We start from the raw sequence: 22561 nt of genomic DNA, 5'->3' as shown, positions 1-22561 counted from the left end.
CAATGTGTGCCAGGAATACGTGCACTTGCAGCCCAGAAAGCCAACTGCATCCTGGGCTGCATCAAAAGAAGTGTGGCCAGCAAGTCAAGGGAGGTGACGTATGTCCTAGCCTTGTCTTCCCCAGTGCTGGCTCCTGCTGTTCCCCACTGGGTCTCCATATGGACCCCAGACCTGACTTATTGCCTCAAATTACCCAAGGCTGTTGGTCCTGGAAAAGAGCTTTGCTTCTACTGGAGTTGGACTCAGCTCCTTACTGGTCCCTGAGTATGGAGGGACCCCACTCCCCTTTCCTGCTCCCTGGTGTTTCCTGTCAGCATAGACATTACATTTCTCAAGTGTATGAAAGTTACAAATGCAAAATCAACATTATTCCATTTCCTACTAGGAAGAGGATTGACAGGACATAAGTAACTTCCTGCTCCACAGACTGGTGTAGTTGCTTATGTTTTTTAATTGCTATATATGCTAGACATTTTGAAGTGCTTACTTACATAACATCTTTGTTTTAGTTCTCTTGCGATTGAGCACAAGTGTTAGCAGATGCAGATACAGAATGGTAGGCTAGACAGTCTGTTTTGTATAAAAATGATATGCTTAGGATGGTTCAGAAATGATACACTTGGGACTGCCATATTCAGTAGAGTCATGTGCAAAGTCTGCAAATAAAAATAAAAAGAACACATCTAAGAGATTTTTTTTCCATCAGATTCTTATTTTATTTTGTCAATGACCATCAACACATTTATACAAGGACAGTACTTTGACATCAACATCACTGAGAAAAGCAAATAACAGTGCTGAAAATTCTATAATGTCCATATATTGCTGAAATGGAAATCCTCTGTTTTGGGTAATCTATGGGATAATTGCCCTGTTAATGTCATGGTCCTGGAGAGAAGAGAGGTCCAAGAAAGCTGATTGATTTTTTAAGGATCACCTTCTCCAAGGTCAAGAGTAGTTCACCCCCACATGATCCTTCCCCTCTGCTCAGCACTGGGGAGGCCACACCTGGAGGACCGTGTCCACTTTGGGCTCCTCCATACAAGAGACATGGACATACTGGAGAGAGCCCATGAATATGGTAAAGGGACTGGAGCTTTTGTCATAAGAGGTGCGGCCGAGCAAAATGGGATTATTCAGCCTCAAGAAGGAAAAATTTGGGGCTAGGGGGGATCTTCTTGGTATGTGTAAATACCTGTTTTGGGGGCAAAGATGGAGGCAGACCCTTCTCAATGATACTCAGAGAAAGCACAAGAGGCTATGGGCACAGGCTGGAATACAGGGAATTTCCTTTAAACAAGAAAGCCAAAATCTCCTTTTGGATGTCTTTATTGACTCATTTGTTTTATCTGACATATTTTATGAGCAGATTTCCCTAATTAAATGGATTTAGAGTCTGCATACCATGTACACCAATAAAAAGAGTTGGTTACACCTCAAATATAATTAAAAATGTTTATGTAGTTGCTAAAGGATCCTAAACCCTGCTGGTCCACAAGAACACCCGTTTCCTTAGTACCCCTGTGTAAGACAGTCCAATATTGTTACAGTAGACCTTGTTTATGTACAGCTCCTATTCCATTTGGTCTATGTATGTTTCTCTACACAGTTTGGTTGAGACTGGGTCCCTATCTTTTCTGAGCAGCCGGAAAAAAGCCAGTTTCAGAGAGTAATGTAGTCCCTGGACGTATAATGTGGTAAGTGTCAAGGAGCATCAGAGAGATGATACCTGGCATTAGAGAGATAGCTATTTAAATATTGTGTAGCTGGGACTTTTGCAATTTCATGTTGCTGACAGAATTCATGAAAAGGTATGTACGAGAGAGAGAGAGAGAGAGATTTTTTAGACACTCTCTTTACAGTGAAAGATGAGAAAATCAGTTCACTGAAGTTTCTTGGAGAAAGCACTGAAACGTGGTTTATGGCCTTTAGAAACCCAGATGTGGAGAAAGATGTCCTAATGAAGGATTAATTAGCATAGTAGATAACATAATAATAAGTTTTGGCATTTGGCAGATGGAACCTAGATGCATTCAGGACAAAACATGAAATTACCAGTGAAATGGTGTTTGCATTTCTTCATCACTTGTTTCCTTCATCCAAAACCCTGGACAAAACACAAAAAATCACTTGGCAGAGTCTAGCTGTGTCAACATGAGCACGAAATGTGGTGCAACAAGAGCAAAGCAGCAGAGCCCACCCGTGGCAGAGCAGCTGATGTCCACGCTGCCTGTGCTCTGGGGCCTTACTCAACTAGCTTTAGCATGGTGCTATAGACTCCATGCCCATGAGCAGCTGCAGTCAGTCAGAGGCACTCCTGGATCATGTGCTTCCACCTCCTTTCCTGAGAAAGGAATTTATTTTGCATTTCTGAGCCACTCCACAGTGTGAACCCAAGTGAAGTTAAGTGGGGCCTATCAGGAGCTTCACAAGTGCCCTCCTCCTTTGTGCTAAAAAGTGAACACAAGCTCCTTCTTTTGATAAAAATCTGTTCTGCAGGAAATCCTTTGCGTGGTATACTCCAGTATAAACTGAAGCATCAGGAAACGGTAGTTGCTTTTATGTAAAATAAAAGTACCTCTGGTAATTTATAAAATATAATATATATATATGGAAGTGTACAGCCTTAATCCCCCCCACATTACACTCTTAAAATAACCCAAACAATACCCATGAGACACAGGAAGATTGTGACAATGCAGAATGTGCAACACTGTGGGACTTTGACATGTGGGTTGATGATTTACAGGTCTACTAGACTGATGCAGCACATGGCCAAACCAAAACCAATTGCAGTAACAACTGCCATCCAGAGGCACCTAAACAGACTTGAGAGGTGGGCCTGTGTGAACCTCATGAAGTTCAGCAAGGCCAATTGCAAGCTGGGTTGGGGCAATCCCAAGCATGAATACAGGCTGGGCAGGGAATGGATTGAGAGCAGCCCTGGCGAGAAGAATTTGGGGGTGTTGGTGGATGAGAGGCTGGACATGAGCTGGCAACGTGCGCTTGCAGCCCAGAAAGCCAATTGTGTCCTGGGCTGCACCAAAACAAGAGTGGCCAGCAGGTCAAGGGAGGTGATTCTGATCCTCTTCCCCACTCTGGTGAGACCTCACCTGGAGCGCTGCATCCAGCTCTGGGGTCCCCAGCATAAGGACACGGACCTCTTCAAGTAGGTCCAGAGGAGGGCCATGAAGATGATCAGGTGGCTGGAGCACCTCTTCTGTGAAGACAGGCTAAGAGAGCTGGAGTTGCTTAGCTTAGAGAAGGCTCTGGGAAGACCTTACAGCAGTCTTCCAATATCAGAAGGGGGTCTGCAGGACAGCTGGAGAGGAACTTTTCACAAGGGCATGTAGGGATAGGACAAGGAGTAATGGCTTTAAACTGAAAGACTGTAGGTTTTGATCAGATATGAGGAAGAAATTATTTACTGTGAGGGTGGTGAGACACTGGAACAGGTTGCTCAGTGAAGTGGATTCCCCATTCCTGCAAATGCTCAAGGCTAGGTTGGATGTCTCTTCGAGCAACCTGGTCTAGTGGAAGGTGCCCCTGCCCATGTCAGGGGGATTGGAACAAGATGATCGTTTAGGTCCCTTGCAACCCAAACCATTCTATGATTTGTGACAACTATCAGGGGCTGTTGACATGGCCCCAGCTGTGCCAACACGCCCCTCAAACCCACAGCCCCTCACAAAGTTTAGCAGAGATAAGCAGATGACTCCCCAAATTGCAACAAGACCCTTGTCGTCTTCCAACACTTTCATACTGAAACGTATGTCCTTTTAGGATATTTACACGGGATGCAGATGTCCTTTCGGAAGCCGTAAGAAAATCGTCCCTTTGCAAGCTGTCACCTCAGACTTGGAAGGTGTTAAGCGAGGCACTCTGCAGTCCAACGCTCCCCTCAGCTCCCTTGTCATTCGTGCCCGCAGAGCGCTACACTTCCGCGGCCTCCCTGCCGGTTCGTGTGCGTTCCGATGGGCAGCGGCAGGGCCGGGGGCAGGGCCGGGAGCAGGGCAGGGGCGGGGGCAAGGGCGGGCGGGCGGCGCGGGGCAGGCAGGGCCCCAGCGCCCGCCGGGCGGACGGAGGCGGTGGAGGGGGCGGAGAGGGAGGAGGAGGAGGCGGGCTCGGCAACGCACACGCCGCTCCCGCCGTGCTTGGCTTAAATAAGGCGGCGCCGGTGCAAGCCGCGTACAGCCGTGGTCGCCGCTGCCGCCGGAGGTGAGCGGGGTTCGGGGGCGCCGCTGCCGGCGGGGCCCGGGGCTGCGGACCTAGCCCCGCTGAGGGGCCGTGGGCTGTCGGGGACGCGCCGCCGAGAGAGGCGGGCTGGGCCTGCCGGGGCCGCCGCCGCGGGGCCGGGGTGGCCTGCGCGGCCGCTGTCACCCGCGGGGCCGGGCGGTCCCGTCCTGTCCCGCCGCCGATCCCCGCAGGCTGCCGCTTTCCTTCCCGCCCCGCAGTGGGACCAGCGTCCCGCGGAGCCGGCTCGGCTTCCCCTCGCACAAAAGCCTTCAGGAGACCGTAACCAGCTGCCTCCGGCCTCCCCCCGGCGCTGCGGCAGCTCGGGCTGGCCGGGCATTGTTCGGGCCGGCGCTGCCCCGCGCCCCGCACGGCCCGGCCTGGCGGGGGAACGGCTCGGGCGGGCCGAGCAGCAGGTAGTGGGGCTGACCCGGGGGCTCGGGTCCGGACCTTGCCTTCAGTGAGGTTGTTCTTTCGGGCACGAATGCAGCATGTACTTGAAGCAGCTTCTTTCTTTTTTTCTTCTTTTTAAGCAGTTTAGGGCGCGTATGGAAACGCAGCGTGAGGCAAAGTGGCCTAAAATGGAAGGTTGAGGGGCTTTGACTTTGCAGACCTCCTCCGCTGTTAGGTAGGACTTGCAGTGCTACAGCGCAGGGATTTAGCCTGGTTACACGACACTTTTGTTCTAGGATGCATACATTTCTTGTTCCTGCTGAACAGGAATTGCAACACTTGAAGTCTTCTGAATTTCTGAAGGGCATGTCTGTGAGCTGTCTGGGGTATTACGGACACGCTCTTGGACTAAGTAATGCATCTAAACATATGCCTCACTTGGGTTAGTGTCTGAGATATGATGGTCAGGTCCTGTGATAGGAAAGAGTGACTTCTAAAGCAACTGCTATTGATACCCCATGGTTCTCTGTCTGTACCCAGACCTGTTCCACAGAACTGTTCCATGTTAGCAGATTTCCTTTTTCATCGACATTACTTTACAGGGAATCGTGCTGTCTCCTGAGCCTGCTCAGGAGTGTTTATGTTTGCCTTTCTGCTTTGGAACGTGCTCTCAAACTCACAAGCTGAGATTTCTCAGCTCAAGGATTTGGATCAGCCTTCTTGGATCAAGAAATCCTGAGTTTAAGAGGGCATCGAGGTTACTGAGAAATACCTTTCTTTTTCTCTTGCAACAATAGCAGTATTAATAATGCAAAAACTGATATACAAAGTTCCTCATGGAACTGTTTGCTGTTACTCCCTGACTTTTTAAAGTTTAAGGATATGTATCTTGCTTGTATCGGGATATGAAAATATTTGAAGGATGGCTGACGGGAAAAACCTAAAGCTTGTCATTACAAGTAACTGTTGTGTGAAGTGTACTCAATTCTAGGTCTTTAGCAAACGGCCGTAGCCTAGTCTGAGAACTGCATGACTATAATGAATTTACAAAGGCAGCTTCTAAATTTGGTAGATGTTGTTTTACAACTACAAATTGGCCAACGTGAGGTTTGAAGTAAGTCTCCCTTCTTGAGGAGGAAACCCCCAAATAGCCTTTTGGTTCAAGGACAAGTATAAGGTTGGTATCAGTGGAAAAACAGCCAGCAATCTGAAATGGAAGGAAAGACAACTTTGAAATAGTTGTCTGGGTAAGTGACTCTTCTTTTTCTCGAGCAAAGTCTTTGTAGCTGGTTATCCTATCTCATCACTCCACTAGAAGTGAATACTGCATGGGATTTTCTGGAGGAGACAGAGGTGAGTTATACCTTCCCTGTCCTGTGTGTGTTGCTCTCCAGTGGGGAAGAATAAACAGTTTCTTCTCTCTCTCTTTCCCCTCCAAGAAAACAACACTTTGACTAATGTGAGCAACAGAAGGTAATAGTAGGTTTCTGTACTTTGTTTTGTTTTTCTAGATCTTAGTAATATGGCTGACTGAATTGGGTAGACTCAACTAGACTAATGGCATGAAGTTTTTTGAATGTGCAGCAGAGGGAGAGAGATATTCTGGCCCAAGGAATACATTGCTTGATAAATTGGGTTTCTGGTGGTCTTATGAATAGACTGCCTGCCATATCCTGCTTCCCTGCTGTGCTAAATTACAAGTTCAGATACGTTAAATATTTTACTCTGGTAAATACAATCAGTGGTAACTCCACAGAAATCCTCGCAAGTAAGAGGGACAAATGTTTGTTCATTGGCAAATGGTTTTGCATGGGAGTTTACAGTGCTGTATGGCTCAGGGAAGCTTTGCTGTACAGCATTGACCTTTACAGGCTGTAGAGGGGACCCTGGCTGCAGATGGGGGGCTTGCATTTCTGCAGATCCTACCTGACTCCTCAAAGAAGGACATTTGATAATAACATAAGGCTCTCTTTCTACCTTTCATGTTGGGAGTTATTCATCTACATAGGGTAAAATATGGTTCCCTGCCTATGGCAGGGAGCTGGGAACTAAATAATCCAACCCAAACCATTCTAAGACAGTAAAATTCTTCTTTTTGGTTACGATTTGAATCTTAGTATTACTGGTAGTTCATTGACTGAAAACAGCTTGCATGGTTTTATAGAGATGTAGAGGAAAAATGGTTTTTTACTTTTGTAGTTGGACCATTTAAGGGTTATAGCAGAACAGTGTAATGTCCTGTTTCCAGCAGAGAACTTTTGCCTTTTTGTGTGAATTACTGTTTTTGAACCCAGAACTCTTAAGCTTTAGTTTGGTACTGCTTGTGCCATGTTTTAAAAACTTGGCCTCTGCAGTTGGATTGCAATAATAGGCTGGTAAGGTTGAATTGGTTTCCTAGGAAAGCTAGAAGAAAATGCTTACTATCACTGACTCAGAGGAAATGCAGGCATACCTTAATACCTGAGGTCAAAAAGTTACTTGGTTTGTTATACTCCTTGTGCTGCTGGTGTTGGGAGGTCACTCAGTGAACCAATTGCTTTTCATAAATTACTGATCTGTCCAGTCTCATAGAGTTAAGGAATATGTTTTTTAAAACAACCTTCTGAATGTAAACACTATCTAGTGTGATGCAATGGGGCTTAGTATGCCTGACCCAGGTTGTCTTCTGCAAGACTTCAGGTGTCATAAGTATGACTAAGAAACTCATTCTCATGGAGTCTCAGGTGAGCGCTTGAAGCATGTGTTAACTTGATGTTGCATACTGGGTTTTCTGAGTAGTAGCTTTTTCCTGGGAGGAGTAGAATGAATAAGTTGGTATGATCTACTCAAGCTGTTACAGCACAAGAAAGCTGCTGGCTTGTAGCAATGTGCTTCTGTAGGGTGGTTTTCATCTTTACTGTATTTGGATTGATGTTACATTAACAGAGCAGTACTATGATGTAATTGCAAATCAGAGCTGTAGGGATGTAATTCTGATGGATAGCAGTTTAGGTTGCAAAATAAGTGTTTGTAAGCATCTTCTCTGGTTTTTGAAGGTGAGAAACCAGTTAGACTGTATAGTGACATTGTGTGTGTATGGGCATGGATTAAAAGTAACTTAAATCAATCACTGTCTGAAAGGTTTTAGTGGCGAGTATTGGTTTTCCTTAATGCACAGGGTTACCAAGTGCTGCTGGAGGACTGTAATTGCACAAAAGGCATTGAGCAGGTTTTTGTCATGTGATTCTGCTCCTGAACTTGAATAAACTCCAGTGACCTCACTAGTGTGCACTCAGATTACTTGTTGGACATCACTAAGATGCAAGATTCCAGGTGATGTTCCACTTGATTGCAAGAGGATTGCAGTCAAATGTCTGAAGACAGGGCTGTGACTTTCCTTTTAGATAGGAACAGAGCATTGAGACATCACTATCTGTAAAGGTTGCTCTGTAAAGGTTGCAGCAGGAGTCTTAACTTCAGTGGCAGCTTATGAAGTAAATCATTGTGGCCCAACTGATGGGTCTGAATCCAGCTTCTAGGGTGTTTCACTGCAGGTCTGCCTTGTCCTAAATGCAGAAACAGAAGCTGAACCTGCAGAGGCACCTGAACCCCACTACATGAATGCCCTCTGGTTGCTTAGAGCCAGACTGAACAGGAGTTGGATGGGGGGAATGAATGTTAAGGACCTGATGGTTCTTCTCTGAGCATGGGGTGTGTTCCTTACTGACAGCTTTTTAGTTCCTCCCTTTTTACTCCTGCAGGAAAGGAAATTTGTCAGTTACTGCTTTAAAAGGAGGATTTATAGCTCTGTTGCTTGGCTCAGTGAACTTGGTAATTCTGGATGAGATATTTGGTGTTTTTTTGGTTGGTTTGTTTGTTTTTGTTTTTGTTTTTTTTTTTAGTTGGGGAGGGGGCAGGGAATGAGGTATACGTGGAGGAGGAGGGCAGAGTAGGGGATCAGGCAGTTCAATAGTTCTTGGTTTATTCAGGAAAGTCTTCTGTGGCTGAGGAGAGACTGTCACATCATGCATGATATGAGAGGCTGCACCAGAGGAGCCATCTTGCTGTCCTATTTGCATTATACAGGACTTAAACTGGGGTTTCTCCTTCACATCTCAAATACTGAAGCTCCTTTGCTGTATCTCGAGGGTGACTGTGGTTTGCTTGCTGGCTGCAGTTTGGCAAAGTCACAGGTGTTTGCAAGACCTCAGTCAAGTTACTGCCTTGACTGCAGGGCAGAGGCAGAAAATCCTTGGAGAACTTGCATGCAGTGTTTGGAATTGCATGGCCTAATGTGTATTATTGCAACAGTCCATCACTTTCCCTGGCTGTGCTGTCATGTTTCCATCTGGGAGCTAATGGTTGTCTGGTCATCGAGACGAGTTGATCTAGTTGAGAACTAGCATCACAACTAACCCAGGAAAATGGTGTTTGCCAGATCACCTCCCTAGTGATGCCATCAGATGACTGCCTAGCCAGCATGGAGGGGGTTGTGGGAGCATTTATCTAGGACAGGTTGGACTGACTCAAATTTAAGCTGACTGTAAATGCAGCTGATATTAGGATTATGTATTCTATTCAGACAAAAGGATTTCTCTGGTTAATAGCAAAGCTATTTGTTGTACCCTTTTTGATATGTAATAAAGGAGCTAGAACATGATTCTGCACTTCCTCTTTCAAAGGTTGAGTGGAGAAAGGCTTAAGTAAAACAGATCTATGGGAGCTGTGCAGTGTAACCTGTAAGAGTTACAAGAAAAGAAAGAAAACAGTTGTAAGAAAACAACAAACTGCGATGGCAAGTATCTGCCAGGACAACACAAAGGTATATGGGTGGCTGGCTCCCTGTTCCAGCATGTCGTAGTAAAAACATTTTAGTGCCATATTACTCACAATAAGAGGTAGGCAAATTGTCTTGTAGCTTTCTCCTGCCTGTAAGAGGCTGTAGAAATAACATAGCCTCTTCTACACCACGTGGTGGGCCTGCCTTTATGGCAGGCAATTGCAGTGCTCTGGGCTGTTCATCTAAATATAAGAATAGACAGGAAGAGAGGCTATTGGTCCTTGGGGTTGTTTTCTTTGCTATACAGAAGCTGACGGCTGCTCCTGTTCTCTTCCGTTGCACTCGAACGATGTCTGGCTATGGATAGACAATAGGCAGGCTGCTGCCCACTGTAAATAGACCATTGTACGCCGAGAGTAGGAGCAGCAAAGAACGGCACAGTCGTGCCAACTTGGGTCGTTGCCTTGAGATACTGGCTCTGCTGTAAAGAATGAGTCTTGGGTGCTGCAGGGTGTGCGTGTGTGAGCAGAGAGAGCTGGCATTGTCTGAGCCTTACATATCAATTCAGTTACGGAGTTCTGTGAGTTCAGAGGGATGCCTTCTTCGGCTGGATTTTGGGAACTGTTTCTGTGGAGGTGGTCAGGAGAGGTAGCTATCTCTGAAGTAGTTTTGCCTTGTTATCAAAACCACTTTGCCATATCTGTCTGGTCGTGTTTCTGAGAGACCAAGGTCTCCTGGTTGCATTGAGGAAAAAAGTGCTTTTGAGCTCAATTCTGCAGGGTTTGGGCTTGGTTTTGTTTTGGTTTTGTGGTGGTTTTTTTTTTTCTACATGTAGCAACCTGAGTATCACAGACTGGTACTTTTCATTTGGATCTTCTTCCTTTGGGTCTTCAGCTGTCTCAAACTGGGGCAGAGCTACTGAGTCCACCTTGTGGTCCAGATCCTGTCTGGTGAGAAGCAATTGCAGGACCTGAATTTGTGAAGAGAGATCATGGCTTTTATGCTTGTCTTGAGTGAGCAAATTTAGCTGGGTCCTTCCTTGAGGACAAGGACTGAAATCCAGATCCACACTCCACTGTGATCTTTGTATCTCAATCTAAAGGCTCTAAACCACTCTCCTTGGTCATGGTGAAAACCCTGGATGTCTGATGTGGTTGGAGTATGAGCCAAGTAAATATTGAGATGGCTGAAAGAAGGCTGGGAGGCACTGAAGTCTCCTTTCTTGATGGGCCATATTTAGATGCATATGTTAAGAATGTGAATTTATTCTCCCTGTTCCATCTAGCTTTGCCTTAAATACAGAAAACAAGAGCTGATGTGATTTAACAGGTAGTGTTAAAGCCAGGAATTGCTTAGTCTTGCAGAAAACTCTGCCCTCACCTTGTTTTTTGTGCTGATGAGGCAGAAGGTATAATAAAATATAATCAATATAAACATAAGCCGTAAAATGTATTATTATGTACCATATAACCTGTGGTATAACTGCTCAAGAAGGATTTTTATGACAACTCTACAGCTGCTCTACAAAGCGCTGGTCAAGGAAATGAAAAGCAGTGGTGTGCATCCCTTCTCTTCACCTCGGCTGAAATCTTAGCAGCTCCTTGACTACAGTAGGACTCTTGCATGAATGAAATGATGATGTTTACTTCAGTTCTTATTAGCTGCAATGGCACTACAGCCTTTTTAAGGAGTAATTAGAATTACATTGCATTCCTAAATCATAATGTGTGTGTGGGACACTTCATGACTAATGCAGATAGGAAAGCAATTTTTTAAAGTCCAACATGCTTTGTGGAGCTTGAAGAAGAAAAAGCTACGCTTGCTTTTAGCCCTTACACACATCAGAGCCCCCTTTTTTCTAGTTTCATGACATGGTGTCTATGATATATGCAAAACTTAACTTGTAAGTAGAGACTTCATTGTTGCTGTGATTTTTTTGGTTTTTTTCTTTTTCAGTCTTACTGTTCATCTGCGCGTATTAGAACTTAAGAAGTAGTTTTCATGGTGCAATGCTAATGAACATTATTTGATGCATAGAAAGCAACAGTATGATATTCTAACTATTAAGCCAGTAACTGATTTTTTTTTTTAATAAAATTTAATACCAAGGGAAGGTGAAGAACTTGTTAATATATTCACGTTTTTTTCTACCTTCCATCCACTGATGTGTTGTGGATTTTGAGTACAGTCTGCTGTGTATCACAGTGTAAATAGCCAAAAGGCATTTCTGTAGTGGCCCTGCACTGCATATCTAGGTGATGCAGTCCTGTGCTGTACAGCTATGCCAGGAAAGAAAAGGGAGGGTGGGGGAGAGGGCAATGTCTGCAGGCTGGGGAACACTCCATGGGTCCAGGACTGTTCCAGAGGTGGAACTTGACTCTGTCCTGACACTACCCCCATCCATGACCTTACTTTAGCCTGTCCTGTTAACATTGTGAAACCATGGGCCCTTTGAACTAATTTTATGCTTTTCTGCTGTCTCTAGCAAATCCTTGTCCAAATACTGGTTAGACTTTATATGAACTAGACTGCTCTTCTGTTGCCTGGTTGAAAAACTGCAGCAGTAAAGATTTCAAGGTTGGACTGTAAAGTAGAGGTTTTCCTGTAGAATTATGAAATCTTAACCTGATACGGTTGGTTTTAAAACTAATAAACATATAATTCTACCTATTTGGATTTTGGAGCCTCCTATGCTGCCATCCTGAAGCAGTGCATTGTTACACAGTGTGTTGTAGCTGTTTAAACACATCTTCTGACATTCTTTAGGGCCTTGTTTAATTTTATCGTCCATAGGAAATTGCTAGGACCTAAATTGCCGAAGTAGATACATCTCTGCTCTTCAAGCAAGCAGGGAAGCGCTGCTCGCTGACCGTGGCCATCGCCGGCCGGCCGTGGGAGTGCGGGCCCTGCTCCCCGGTGCCGGCCGCGCTGCCGCCCGCGCCGCTGCCCTCCGGCCGGCGGTGGGGTGACGGGCTGCGGCTCCCATTGGCCCCGGGCGGGCCTCCTGCTTACCTCTCACCTAGTGGGCACGGGCTGGTGGGTTTGGCATGTGACAAACGTCCCGGGAGACCTTGGCTGTAGAGGAGAGCACCAGCTGAGCTGACTGCAGTCCGTTTTTTTTCCCTGCAGCTGGTTCTTGCTGTGGAATATCCGTGTCAGTGAGTGCTGGCGGGGAGCAGCCTCTTGCAGCTCTTCCTTCTGTGTGAACGTGACAAATTAAATGTGCTTCCTGTGCTTGATTGTACTGTCGTGTGCTGCTGCCTTGGGCCTCATTTGACGCAGCTTTAGTCTGCCTCATGACCAGAGATAAATTGCTGGCATGGTGCTGGGAGAAATAGGAAACTTGCTAGTAGCATAGGGGAGCTATGGGAGGATATTGGCTTTGAAGGCAGCTTGCTGTGCTGACCTTTCTGTGTGTGACTGAAGGGAGAGTAAGAAAGAGTTTATTTTACTGGACTTAAATGAGGAAAAATCCTGCTCCTGCTACGCTACTATAGGATTAGGATGCTCTCTGTTATATGCAGGCAAGATAACCTATGTCCCTGCCCATCCTCTCCCAGACTTCCCTGTTTGACACTTAACTGTTTAAATAATCTTACAGTACAGCTACTCTACAAATAACTATTTTACATTTGTGAAATGCTCTCCTTTACCAAAACTTTTGGGGTTTGTTTAATTTTAATGCAGTCTGTTAAAAGCAATATTAAAACCCTGAAGAAATTCCCTCCTTTCATCCCCCCCTGTTTTTCTAGAGTATGAACCAATAATTGCTTGCTTACTTAGTAGCAGCACAGAAGTCTAAACATACTGCCTGTCTACTAGCAGATCTAGTTATTTTGGTAGTGGGAAGCCAGTTGGAAAAAGCATTTATTGTGCTCATACAGCAACAGGGAATCAGACGGGGATTTCAGATTTTTTTTTCTTTTTGTGCAACTTTCTTTTATACCAACAGATTCCAGCATTGGAACAACTGCACTGAACTGCAATGCAAGCACATGAGTTGTTTAGATACCTACGAATGCCAGAACTTGGGGATGTCAGACAGTATGTGCGTACCCTTCCGACAAATACGCTGATGGGCTTCGGTGCTTTTGCTGCTCTCACGACCTACTGGTATGCAACAAGACCAAAAGCACTAAAACCACCATGTGATTTAGCAATGCAGTCTGTGGAAGTAGAGGTAAGTGTCACTTGATGGATGCTGTAGTTCACTGAAATTTGAAGCTTAGATGCAGCATTGAAAGAGACCAAACAGTTGATTTACATAAGTGTTTCTAAACTTACAGTGTGTGGGCGATACATTTCTGAAATATGGCTTGAACTCATTATTTTGGCTTTCTGAATTTGAAAGCAGCTTGAGGGTTGAGGTCATAGTGGCAATAACTAGCATGGGAGAAAAAGACTGTGCTGAGACAACTAAGCTTCTGATCTGACTGGTAGCAGGTAACTTGTTCATTTTAGAAGTAGCACAGTGTGATTTTCAATTCCTTGCCGTGTGTTTAGATGATGACCTATTAAATTAGGTCTGGGGGTCAGAGTATGTATGCTGGTATATACTGATTAGGCTAATACTTTACTGTTATTTTTAGTGTATAATAGCTGACATATGAGACTTTATATTGGGTTACAAGCACGAAGAGAGTACTAATTGTCCTCAGATGATCTGTGGAAAGAAATATTAGTCTGCCAAGAGATCTCAGCCATAGAGTAAATTGAAACTAAACCAACCACCCGCTAAACTCTGCATATGCCAGCTTAGCTTTTGTCTTATGCTTTTTAGAGGTAGACAGTTACTGTTAGGTGGTAGCATTTAAAAGTGAAGTTAAACACACAAACAGTCTGACTGGGAGAAACTGTTGCTTTATAAGCAAATATAGACAACTGATTACAAGGCTGAGGTTTCTTGAGCAGTGGTTATATTGATTCCCCTTGTTCACTACAGCATCAAGACTACTTTTTCTTTCAAGAGTACTTCTGTGTTTCTTCAGGGTAGACAAGGTGTCTTCTCCTTTTGAAGGAAGGAGACAGCTTTGAAAGGTTGTGATCTTCAAGGGAGATACTTATAAAATGTAGGATTGAAAAGCTGACAGCTTTTTGAAGTAGTCTTTATTGTCAGAAACTATAGATTTTTTTATATATATATATATACTTTCAACTGTAGTTTCTCTTTAGAGCACATTCTTCTGCGTAAATAGACAGCCTCTAGTTGTCCTATATCAAATGCAATTAACATGACTCTTGTGCTTAGTAGTAGATGTGACTACAACCTGAGGTAAACAAATGTGGTGGAGCAGTTTGAAATTTACAGTAGGTCAACTTCATGAACTTCAGCAAAGCAAACTCCTGTCATAGCCTCAAATTGGGCACTGTTTTCGATGTTTCATGATACTGACATGGAGGAAGGACACATTACTTGGCCCTTCCATTCAGAAGTTTAGTAAGTACCATTATTCCCTAATCTTCTCAGTAAGCATACAGTAAGCTTACTGACACAACAGTCATGCTACTACAGCAAGTAATGGTCTGCCTCTAGAAGTACACAAATTACAAAAAGATGCTCTGGCAATGTGATAACTGCCAAAATTCCTCTTTTCAAGCAACATATGTAGAGTAAGGATCTAGATATTAGATCTTACTTCTCTTGGTGACCTTTTCCAATCCCGACACCAGCCACTTAGACAGTTGGCTGAATTGTCTTGTAAAGCAGCATATCTTTGTTGCTGGAATAAACTAGCAGTGAAAAGTTTGCACTGTGCAGGGCCTCACTAGTCAATATAGACCTCAGCAGATTTTGGGGGGGCATTGCATTTTAAGATGGTAAAACAGTGGCTCTTAACTGTCCATAAACCCAGTGACAAATGCATATTTGTTTGAGACTCTTTACAGCAGTCTCAGTTCACTGCCTTTATCTCTTCAAGCTAAATTACTTGTCACTGCTGGATTCTGAGATTGAAATCACTGTTTGGTGCTATGAAACTTCACTAAGCTACTTAGTGCATCATTGATCCATATTATACTAATTATCATTGGCTCTCTGATCAGAGCAAGATAGGTATAACAGCATTATTTTTCATTGCCTCTTTAGAAAATACATTTTAATAAGAAGATAGAAGAGTAATAAAACTTAAATGGAAAACAGCTGGTGTGTTAGCAGGTGATAAGAGTTCAAACTTGGAGAATGTGTTGAAATGAGCAAGATCAATCCAGTTTTGTTCACTTTAAGGGCTGCATCTGAAGTATTAATAATTTGTAAACTGTACCAAACTGATCAAATGAGAACCTATGTTTCAAAGCAAATTTCAAGTGTATGTTGGAATTGGTAACAAGACTGTAATACAGTGCTTGGGATTCAGTTTCTCACTACGTTTTTCTTGGAGTTTAACTTCACATACTTCATTTTCTTATGTATATGTTAAGATGTCACTTCCACAGGGAAAAAATAATCAAATACTGCTCTCAAATTGTCTTCACATCTTTTTTTTTTCTGCCTAAGCAATACAGTGTTAAAAGGACTGAGGACTAAACAATGTGCTCCAAAAAAGACATGACAGAAGGCAATGCCTCTTCTCTACCATTTCAATATCTAATCTACCTGTTCACTAATAATAACAATTTTGAACTAGAAGAAAACTTTTACGTAATTCTTACTTGTGATTTATTGCCTTGGCCTCTAACAAAGTTAAGTGAAGTCATTAACTGGAGAAGGGTTTCTACATGTTCTGATAACAAATCTTTATATAGGAGGAAAAAGATCCTATTTACTGCTGTTCCAGGTCACTTCCCATCTCTGGAAAGCTTTGATTTGGTAGGCCAGCACCCAGTGACCCATTTGATCCATCACTGGATAAGCATGGAGGTTGCACACTTAGTTGAATGTGGTTACGAAGAGGTGGCAGGGACACCTTCTACTAGACTCGATTGCTCAAAGCCCCCTTCAGCCTGGCCTTGAACACTTCCAGAGATGGGGCATCCACATCTGGATCTGTCTGCTTGCTCTTTCCACTGGTGACGGACAGCTGAACGTCTTTGGCTATTGACTTTGAGTGCAAGTGTATGGCTGTCAAATATATTAAACCTTGTTTAAACTTCTGTTTGTCCCAAGTTATGCTAAAGCATGTAGTGGAATAGAACAGAAATAAATATTAGGATGTCAGTATTTTCTAGTAGAGTAAGATTTTGGATTTGTGACTGGCTTTTTTGTTCCCTTAAGACATTCAAATATGGAGAGAGATATTCAGCTCATGAAAGCTTTTAAGCCTTCTTACATTCTTCTGATACATTACCAGAATTCTAGCATGCCTTGTCTTTCAAGAATCACTTGATTTAGATATGTGCTTGTCTTCCTGTGAAGTGATCAGTGGTGCACACTCACCTAGGGATTAGCATGCCTAAAGTTACATGGTTGTTTTGAAAACTCTGGTTTATACTACTTGCTGCTCAGAATATGCATGTTGGTGATCTAAGCACCACTTGCTAGTATACCTTCCCTCTCAGGTAAAGGGAAGTTCAGTCTCTTTCCTTTGAGGCGTGGTGGAACCCACAGTGTATTTTGACATTACTGCGAATCCTAAACAGTGTGTCATCCTGTGTCAACGAGAAGCAAACCTGTGGCTTGAACAAAAGCAGCTATTTTATATGACCTGAGTAGGAGTTGACAGAGTGATATATACTTCTGTTCTAGACTAAATCTGTTTTCTTTAGCTGCTGCTATTCTGAACCAATGCCAAGGTTTTATTTAATGTCCAGCACTTGATGTGTAACGGGTTAATTTCCTGCAACAATCTGAGCTGCTGCGAGGGCTGCTCTACACAAGTTAACTAGAAACTCTCCTTGCATTAATCAGATTTTATTGCCTGGTTCCTTAAGAACACTTTGTTAAAACTGGCAACTCTTTTGGACCGATCTGTTAGATCCCATTCAGATAACTTGAGTGAAGTCAGCCGTGTATTCCAGTCCTGAGGTTCAGATGTTTGGTGGTTGTAACTACCAGTGATTCTTAGACAAGTTTGCTGCAAACAGAACTTGATATTGCACAAATATTCTGGATAAGGACCATTTGGACAAGCTCTTAAAATAGTAGTTCTTGCTACTCTCAAGCAAAATGTAGACCAATTCTGTTTTCTAGTAGATAAGTTAATTTAAACCTTGCCTTACATTCCTAGTTTGACCTTCAGCATATCTGGGAGTATTTTGCTGCATCAATAACATTGAACTCCTTATGGTCTTCACACGAGGAACTTCGTGTTTTTCAGCAAAGTTCTAGGGCTATTGAAAATCCAGTTAATTCTACCTTACTATGGGAAAAAGAACAAAGTAAGCAAAACTTTAAAGGTTATATTTCCCTTTACTGAAAACTCCTAAGAACTGATGGGATCTCTTTAGTAGTAGTCTGTTATAGTTTCTCTTTTTTCAGGACAGTGCTATCAGTCCTATGTCTAAGCAGTGTGCTGTCTGATAACTCTCATCCTCAAATTTGGTTAGTGACCCAGGCCCTGCAAAAACTGCTTTTGTGGTGCTGCATAATAGGGCTTGTAAACAAAACGGTACTAGCTCACATGAAGAGAAATAAATACTTCTTGACTGTTGCTAAGGAATGGCTTAGGATATTGTATTTCACTTGATGCAGAAATTACAGCACCTCAGACATGGTACATGTGATATACTGCACTTATTGGTGTTACCTGTGGCCGTGGCACCAAACTACTTAGTCATCTTCCTCAGTTTAGCTCCAGAGGTGGCAAAACTGGGAAAATCTAGAAGCTGACCTTGGTTATCCAATATCTGAGAAATCAGTGCAAAAGTCTTCCTTTTCTTTCCAGGCTGAGACATGTATTAGTGATCTGTTAATTTCCTCTAGAGTAGATGTTGGTCTGAGAGCAAGTGTACTCTTCAATTTCTAATGTTACAAATTTTTAGAGGTGAGCCGCTCATTAACTTGTTCTGGGTCGTGTTCACATGTACGTTTCGGCTCACTGTCAAAGGAGTGGCAAGCGCTGCATTACGCACAGTGTTTTGCTAGAACAAGTTAGACTTGTTTTAGTGTAAAAATATTTTTTTCCTCTCTGTGCCTTTAATGTGCTAGCTCATTTCTGTGGACATGGGCAATATGATATCTTCTGCAGATAAAACTGTGTTTATGTAGCTTATACATACAGATGATGTCTGGCCTTCCAGGATACTTCAAAAACAGGAAAAGAAACCAATGGCCATGAAGAACCTATGACTGCATATGAGCAGATTTTTGATGTTGTGGATGATAGACAATCCAGACACAGAATTAGTTAGCCCAGGACTAGACTTTATGAAAGAGCCAGATATTGACTACAACCACTGATAGAGAGAAAAATCTTATGAAGTGTTTACTCGAGACCCTCTCTTTAACTAGCTGGGCTCTTTTGATAAGAACTTGCTTGTAGGTGTCTGTCATCATAACAGGGCTAATAACTGTGGCCCAATAGTAATTGCATAGCTGCAATTTGTGAAACTTGATTGCTATAAAATGAGATTATTTAATCAGTCATTCTAAAAAGTGTTAAAACTGAACTGTTAAATTCTTGTATTGACTTCCAATTATAGCCTATGTGAATGTTCACCTGAAAAATTATGTTAATTCTCAAGGTAGTATATTGTCTTGATTGCATTCAAATAGATCAGGAGGAAACCCTTTTTGTAAGATGGAACTTAAATTGGATTAAAGGGCTCTATTTTTATCTGGAACAGAATATTTTACTTATGAGAACACTTGTTTAGGGTGTTGGTGACCACCCTTAAAATCATTTAGGTTTTGAAACCACTGATTCAAATGTGATTATGTTCTGTAATCTTAATTAGAAAAGGAGATGAGGATTGCAGCGTTAATGTTCTGTGTAGAGAACTCTGAGGCTGGAGTGATTTTTTAGAAAGCTTGATGAAAATTATTATGCTATATACTGCACTAATAGAGTAAAACATTTTTTAAGAAAAACTGTCTGACAAAATGCCCTTTGACAGTCTTCAGTATTCTCCTATGTTCTGTCCTATCATAGGTAGCTGAGGAATAAGATTTTGCCTGACAGGTTTTTGGTAACACAGGGAGCAGTCTGACTCTTGAAACAATGTCCTGGGAAACCTTGCATATCTCTGAAGTTCTCTCAAGAAGAATATGCCAAGGCTTATAACAAAACTTAATGGATGAAATATTTTTATTCCTTGAAGAAATTCCTGTTCATTTATAGCCAACAAGTGTGTGTAACCTTTCTAATTGATTTTTTTAGGGCGGTGAACGTGCTCGAAGGTCCGCTCTTCTTAACAGTGATGAACTGCTGGTTTACTACTATGATGATGTGAGAACAGCTTATGATATTTTCCAGAGGGGTTTACAAGTATCAAGTAAGTTTAAAATTAAAGATAATATTTTCAGTATGTCAGGAACTAGGTATTTGAACTCTTTTGAAATGCACTTGGGGATAGGGGATCTCTACCTAGCAATACGAAAAAATGTTTTAGATGTGAGGTTTTTTTGAAGGCAAATTTAACTGACCTCTTGTGAAGAAGAGTTGTGTGAATACAGTCTGTGCTGTGTTCTTAGCCTAAATGAACATCTGTGTCTCTGTCTTTTCCCAGCATCCCTCCCTACACCCCTAAAAAAACCTCACCTTTGTTATCTAAAGGTGTCTGCAGAGAATGTAGAGGCTTAACACAGAGAGCGGTGTCAGGACAGAGGAGTCGGGGTTAAGTTTTTGAGTAACTTTTGATTACCTTTTTTTTTTTTTTTTTTTTTTTTTTAGATAATGGTCCATGTCTAGGTTTTAGAAAACCAAACCAGCCATATGAGTGGATCTCCTATAAAGAGGTAAGTGGTCTCTAACTTAGTGTTAGACCTGCTTTTGCTTGCTGAGACCGTTGATACAACATCCAGTAATGTGATATAACAAATATGAATTATTTATAAATGTTTTAAAGTAGTAGCAGAATATTGCAGAAAGGTTCTAGTTCCTATTACAGTGGCTTAGAGGAACAACTTCAAATATGTGCAAGGGAGAGAAAAGAGCATCTCCTGCACTTGGTTTAGTACAGCTTTATTTCAGAATTTTTTGGATTATCTTGGCAGTCTTAAGCATCTTGATGCTGAATTGTTTAGATATTGGACACTGCCTCTGGAGGGCTGCAGCTTTGAAGTAGTGTTCAGAAGCTCAGACTGCTACCACTTTAGGTGCTTGCTTTCAAGAGGCTCACTTTGCATTAGAAGTCCTATCTACAGGTGTTGCTTGGGCTTCTTGACAACTTGTCTCCATAGTGCTGAATGATGGTTATATAGAGTGTTAATAGACACACTTCTAACTAGCAGCATTCTGCTTCATGATCCCTGAAAATATCTGTATGTAAGTCTCCTTTAACAGCTGTGTGTTTTTAGGTTGTTCCAGTTTAATCAGTTTGTCTTCAAATTTGTGTAAACCTAGCCTATTGCATACTGTTAAGGTCATTAAACACCTGTATGTAGCAGACCTCACTTTTTGGCAAGGTGACTTTGCTGGGAACTTAGGTACAACCTCTCTTCTATTAAAGCTTTTCTGTTTGAGTCACATGACTTAGCATATGACTTGAATCCATGTTATGTGGAAAGAATTTAGAAAATTGCCTTCCCAAGCTTTGTTTATAGAACTAACTGGGTTTTGCCTCCTTGTTCTCCTGCTTTTTAAAGGGAGAGATGCTATCCCCAGAGACACTGAATGAAGCAGAAGGATGGCATATGTAGTGCTTGTGTTTGAGCAGAAATCAAGTATTGAATCATTCCAGGGTCACTTCTTGCATTTAACACGGACACAACAAAACACCCTTTTCTGTGTATGTGGCTTAACTTTTTAACACTTTCAAGTCTTGACTGGATTAAGTGTCTCTTCTGCTGCATATTGAGTGCAAGTGTAGTAACTATAATCAGTGCAGTGTTTAGGTTGTCAGAGTCACAGAGGACATTCAAAATAGCCTAGAAAACTTTTGTCTCATTCATACCAATTTTTGGTGTTTTTTTGCAAGCCATAGTAAAATAATGTTGAGAGGATTTTGCAATTATAAGCTTACTCTTATTTTTTTTTTGTCTTTTTTTTTTTTTTTTTTTTTTTACCCCTCCAGGTTTCAGACAGAGCTGAGTGTGTGGGCTCTGCGTTACTCCACCGGGGCTTCAAACCATCTCACATTCAGTATATAGGAATCTTTTCACAAAACAGACCTGAGGTAATTTAATTGACAGTGTTTACATTTGTGGTCTAGCTGTTATTGAAATGGCCCACTCCTGTATCTCTTGGCAGTGTACCGAACTTCCCTACTGAGAGCCCCTTTGGTGTTGGAAAAAGGCTAAAGGCTGTCATTGTAGACCTACAAGCCATAGGCATGGCATCTTCAGCTAATAACCAAAACTCGTAATTGGCACAGCTGTTAGTGTCTTATATTTTTGTGGGTTTTTTGCTCCCAGAGCTAAATGCAGAAGCCTGGAGAGCAGGAAGAGAAACAGGGAATCCAGAAGAACTTAATTAATTATCTTCTATTTCCTGGTTATAGAGGAGGCTTGTTTAATAGGAAGCAAATGTAGTACTTAATGAATGTAAACACTACTTGCTTTCTCTTAAAAAGTGACATTAGAGTACAAGATAATTGAAAGTGGTTGGAAGTCACAAGGAGGTGTTTAAACCCTTCAAAACACAAAGAAACACTTAGTGATTAAATATTTGGGCAAATAGAACATGGCTAAAGGTGATAATTCTGTCTCTGCCAGAGGCTCTGGGCATAAAGATTCTGGGATGAACAACTGCTGATGAAGGCAAAAATTGAAAATTAATTTAGTAAAAAGGGGTAGAAAGCCCGAAAGTGACATAATTCAAGAAGAAACCTTGAAACAACTACAGGGATAGTCAGATTGATTAGCTAGCAACTATCCATTTTAACCTAGAAGTGGTTCTAGATTGCCGTTTCTAAAAAATATTATGAAATATTTAGTAAGTATATATTCTCTAGACCTGTTTATTAAATCTGTTTAATGGGACTGAATTTCTCTAACCTATGTTTATGTGCTTAATAGCTTGAGTTAGTACTTGCTGCGTTAGCTAGTTCAATCTAAACCTGTATTAAGACAGGAGACTGGTTCTTCTGTTTTGTCAAAAGGATGCTGTCCTTCTTCATTAAACACTGCCAGCTGGATGCCAT

At 42.4% G+C, this 22561-nt stretch overlaps 1 protein-coding gene across 3 annotated transcripts in view; it reads left to right on the top strand.

The window, feature by feature from the left end:
• The first annotated feature begins 4102 nt into the window (after positions 1-4102).
• The window catches only part of ACSL1 (acyl-CoA synthetase long chain family member 1), a 38352-nt gene continuing 19893 nt past the window's right edge, over positions 4103-22561 (top strand). The window contains exons 1-5 of one of the 3 annotated variants that reach the window (XM_064652630.1): positions 4103-4218; positions 13338-13565; positions 19639-19753; positions 20152-20216; positions 21494-21595. In XM_064652630.1, the coding sequence (XP_064508700.1) occupies positions 13371-13565; positions 19639-19753; positions 20152-20216; positions 21494-21595 (477 nt within the window). In that variant the 5' untranslated portion in view covers positions 4103-4218; positions 13338-13370. Of the gene's footprint in view, positions 4219-4841; positions 4862-12457; positions 12544-13337; positions 13566-19638; positions 19754-20151; positions 20217-21493; positions 21596-22561 lie in introns of those variants that run through there. The other 2 variants (XM_064652632.1, XM_064652631.1) reach the window with 2 other exon arrangements.

Source organism: Pseudopipra pipra, chromosome 4 (genome assembly GCF_036250125.1).
Source record: "Pseudopipra pipra isolate bDixPip1 chromosome 4, bDixPip1.hap1, whole genome shotgun sequence".
In the NCBI taxonomy this organism is placed as follows: Eukaryota; Metazoa; Chordata; class Aves; order Passeriformes; family Pipridae; genus Pseudopipra; species Pseudopipra pipra.
Note: the sequence above shows the minus strand (reverse complement) of the source record. Positions and strands in the feature narration are given on the sequence as shown.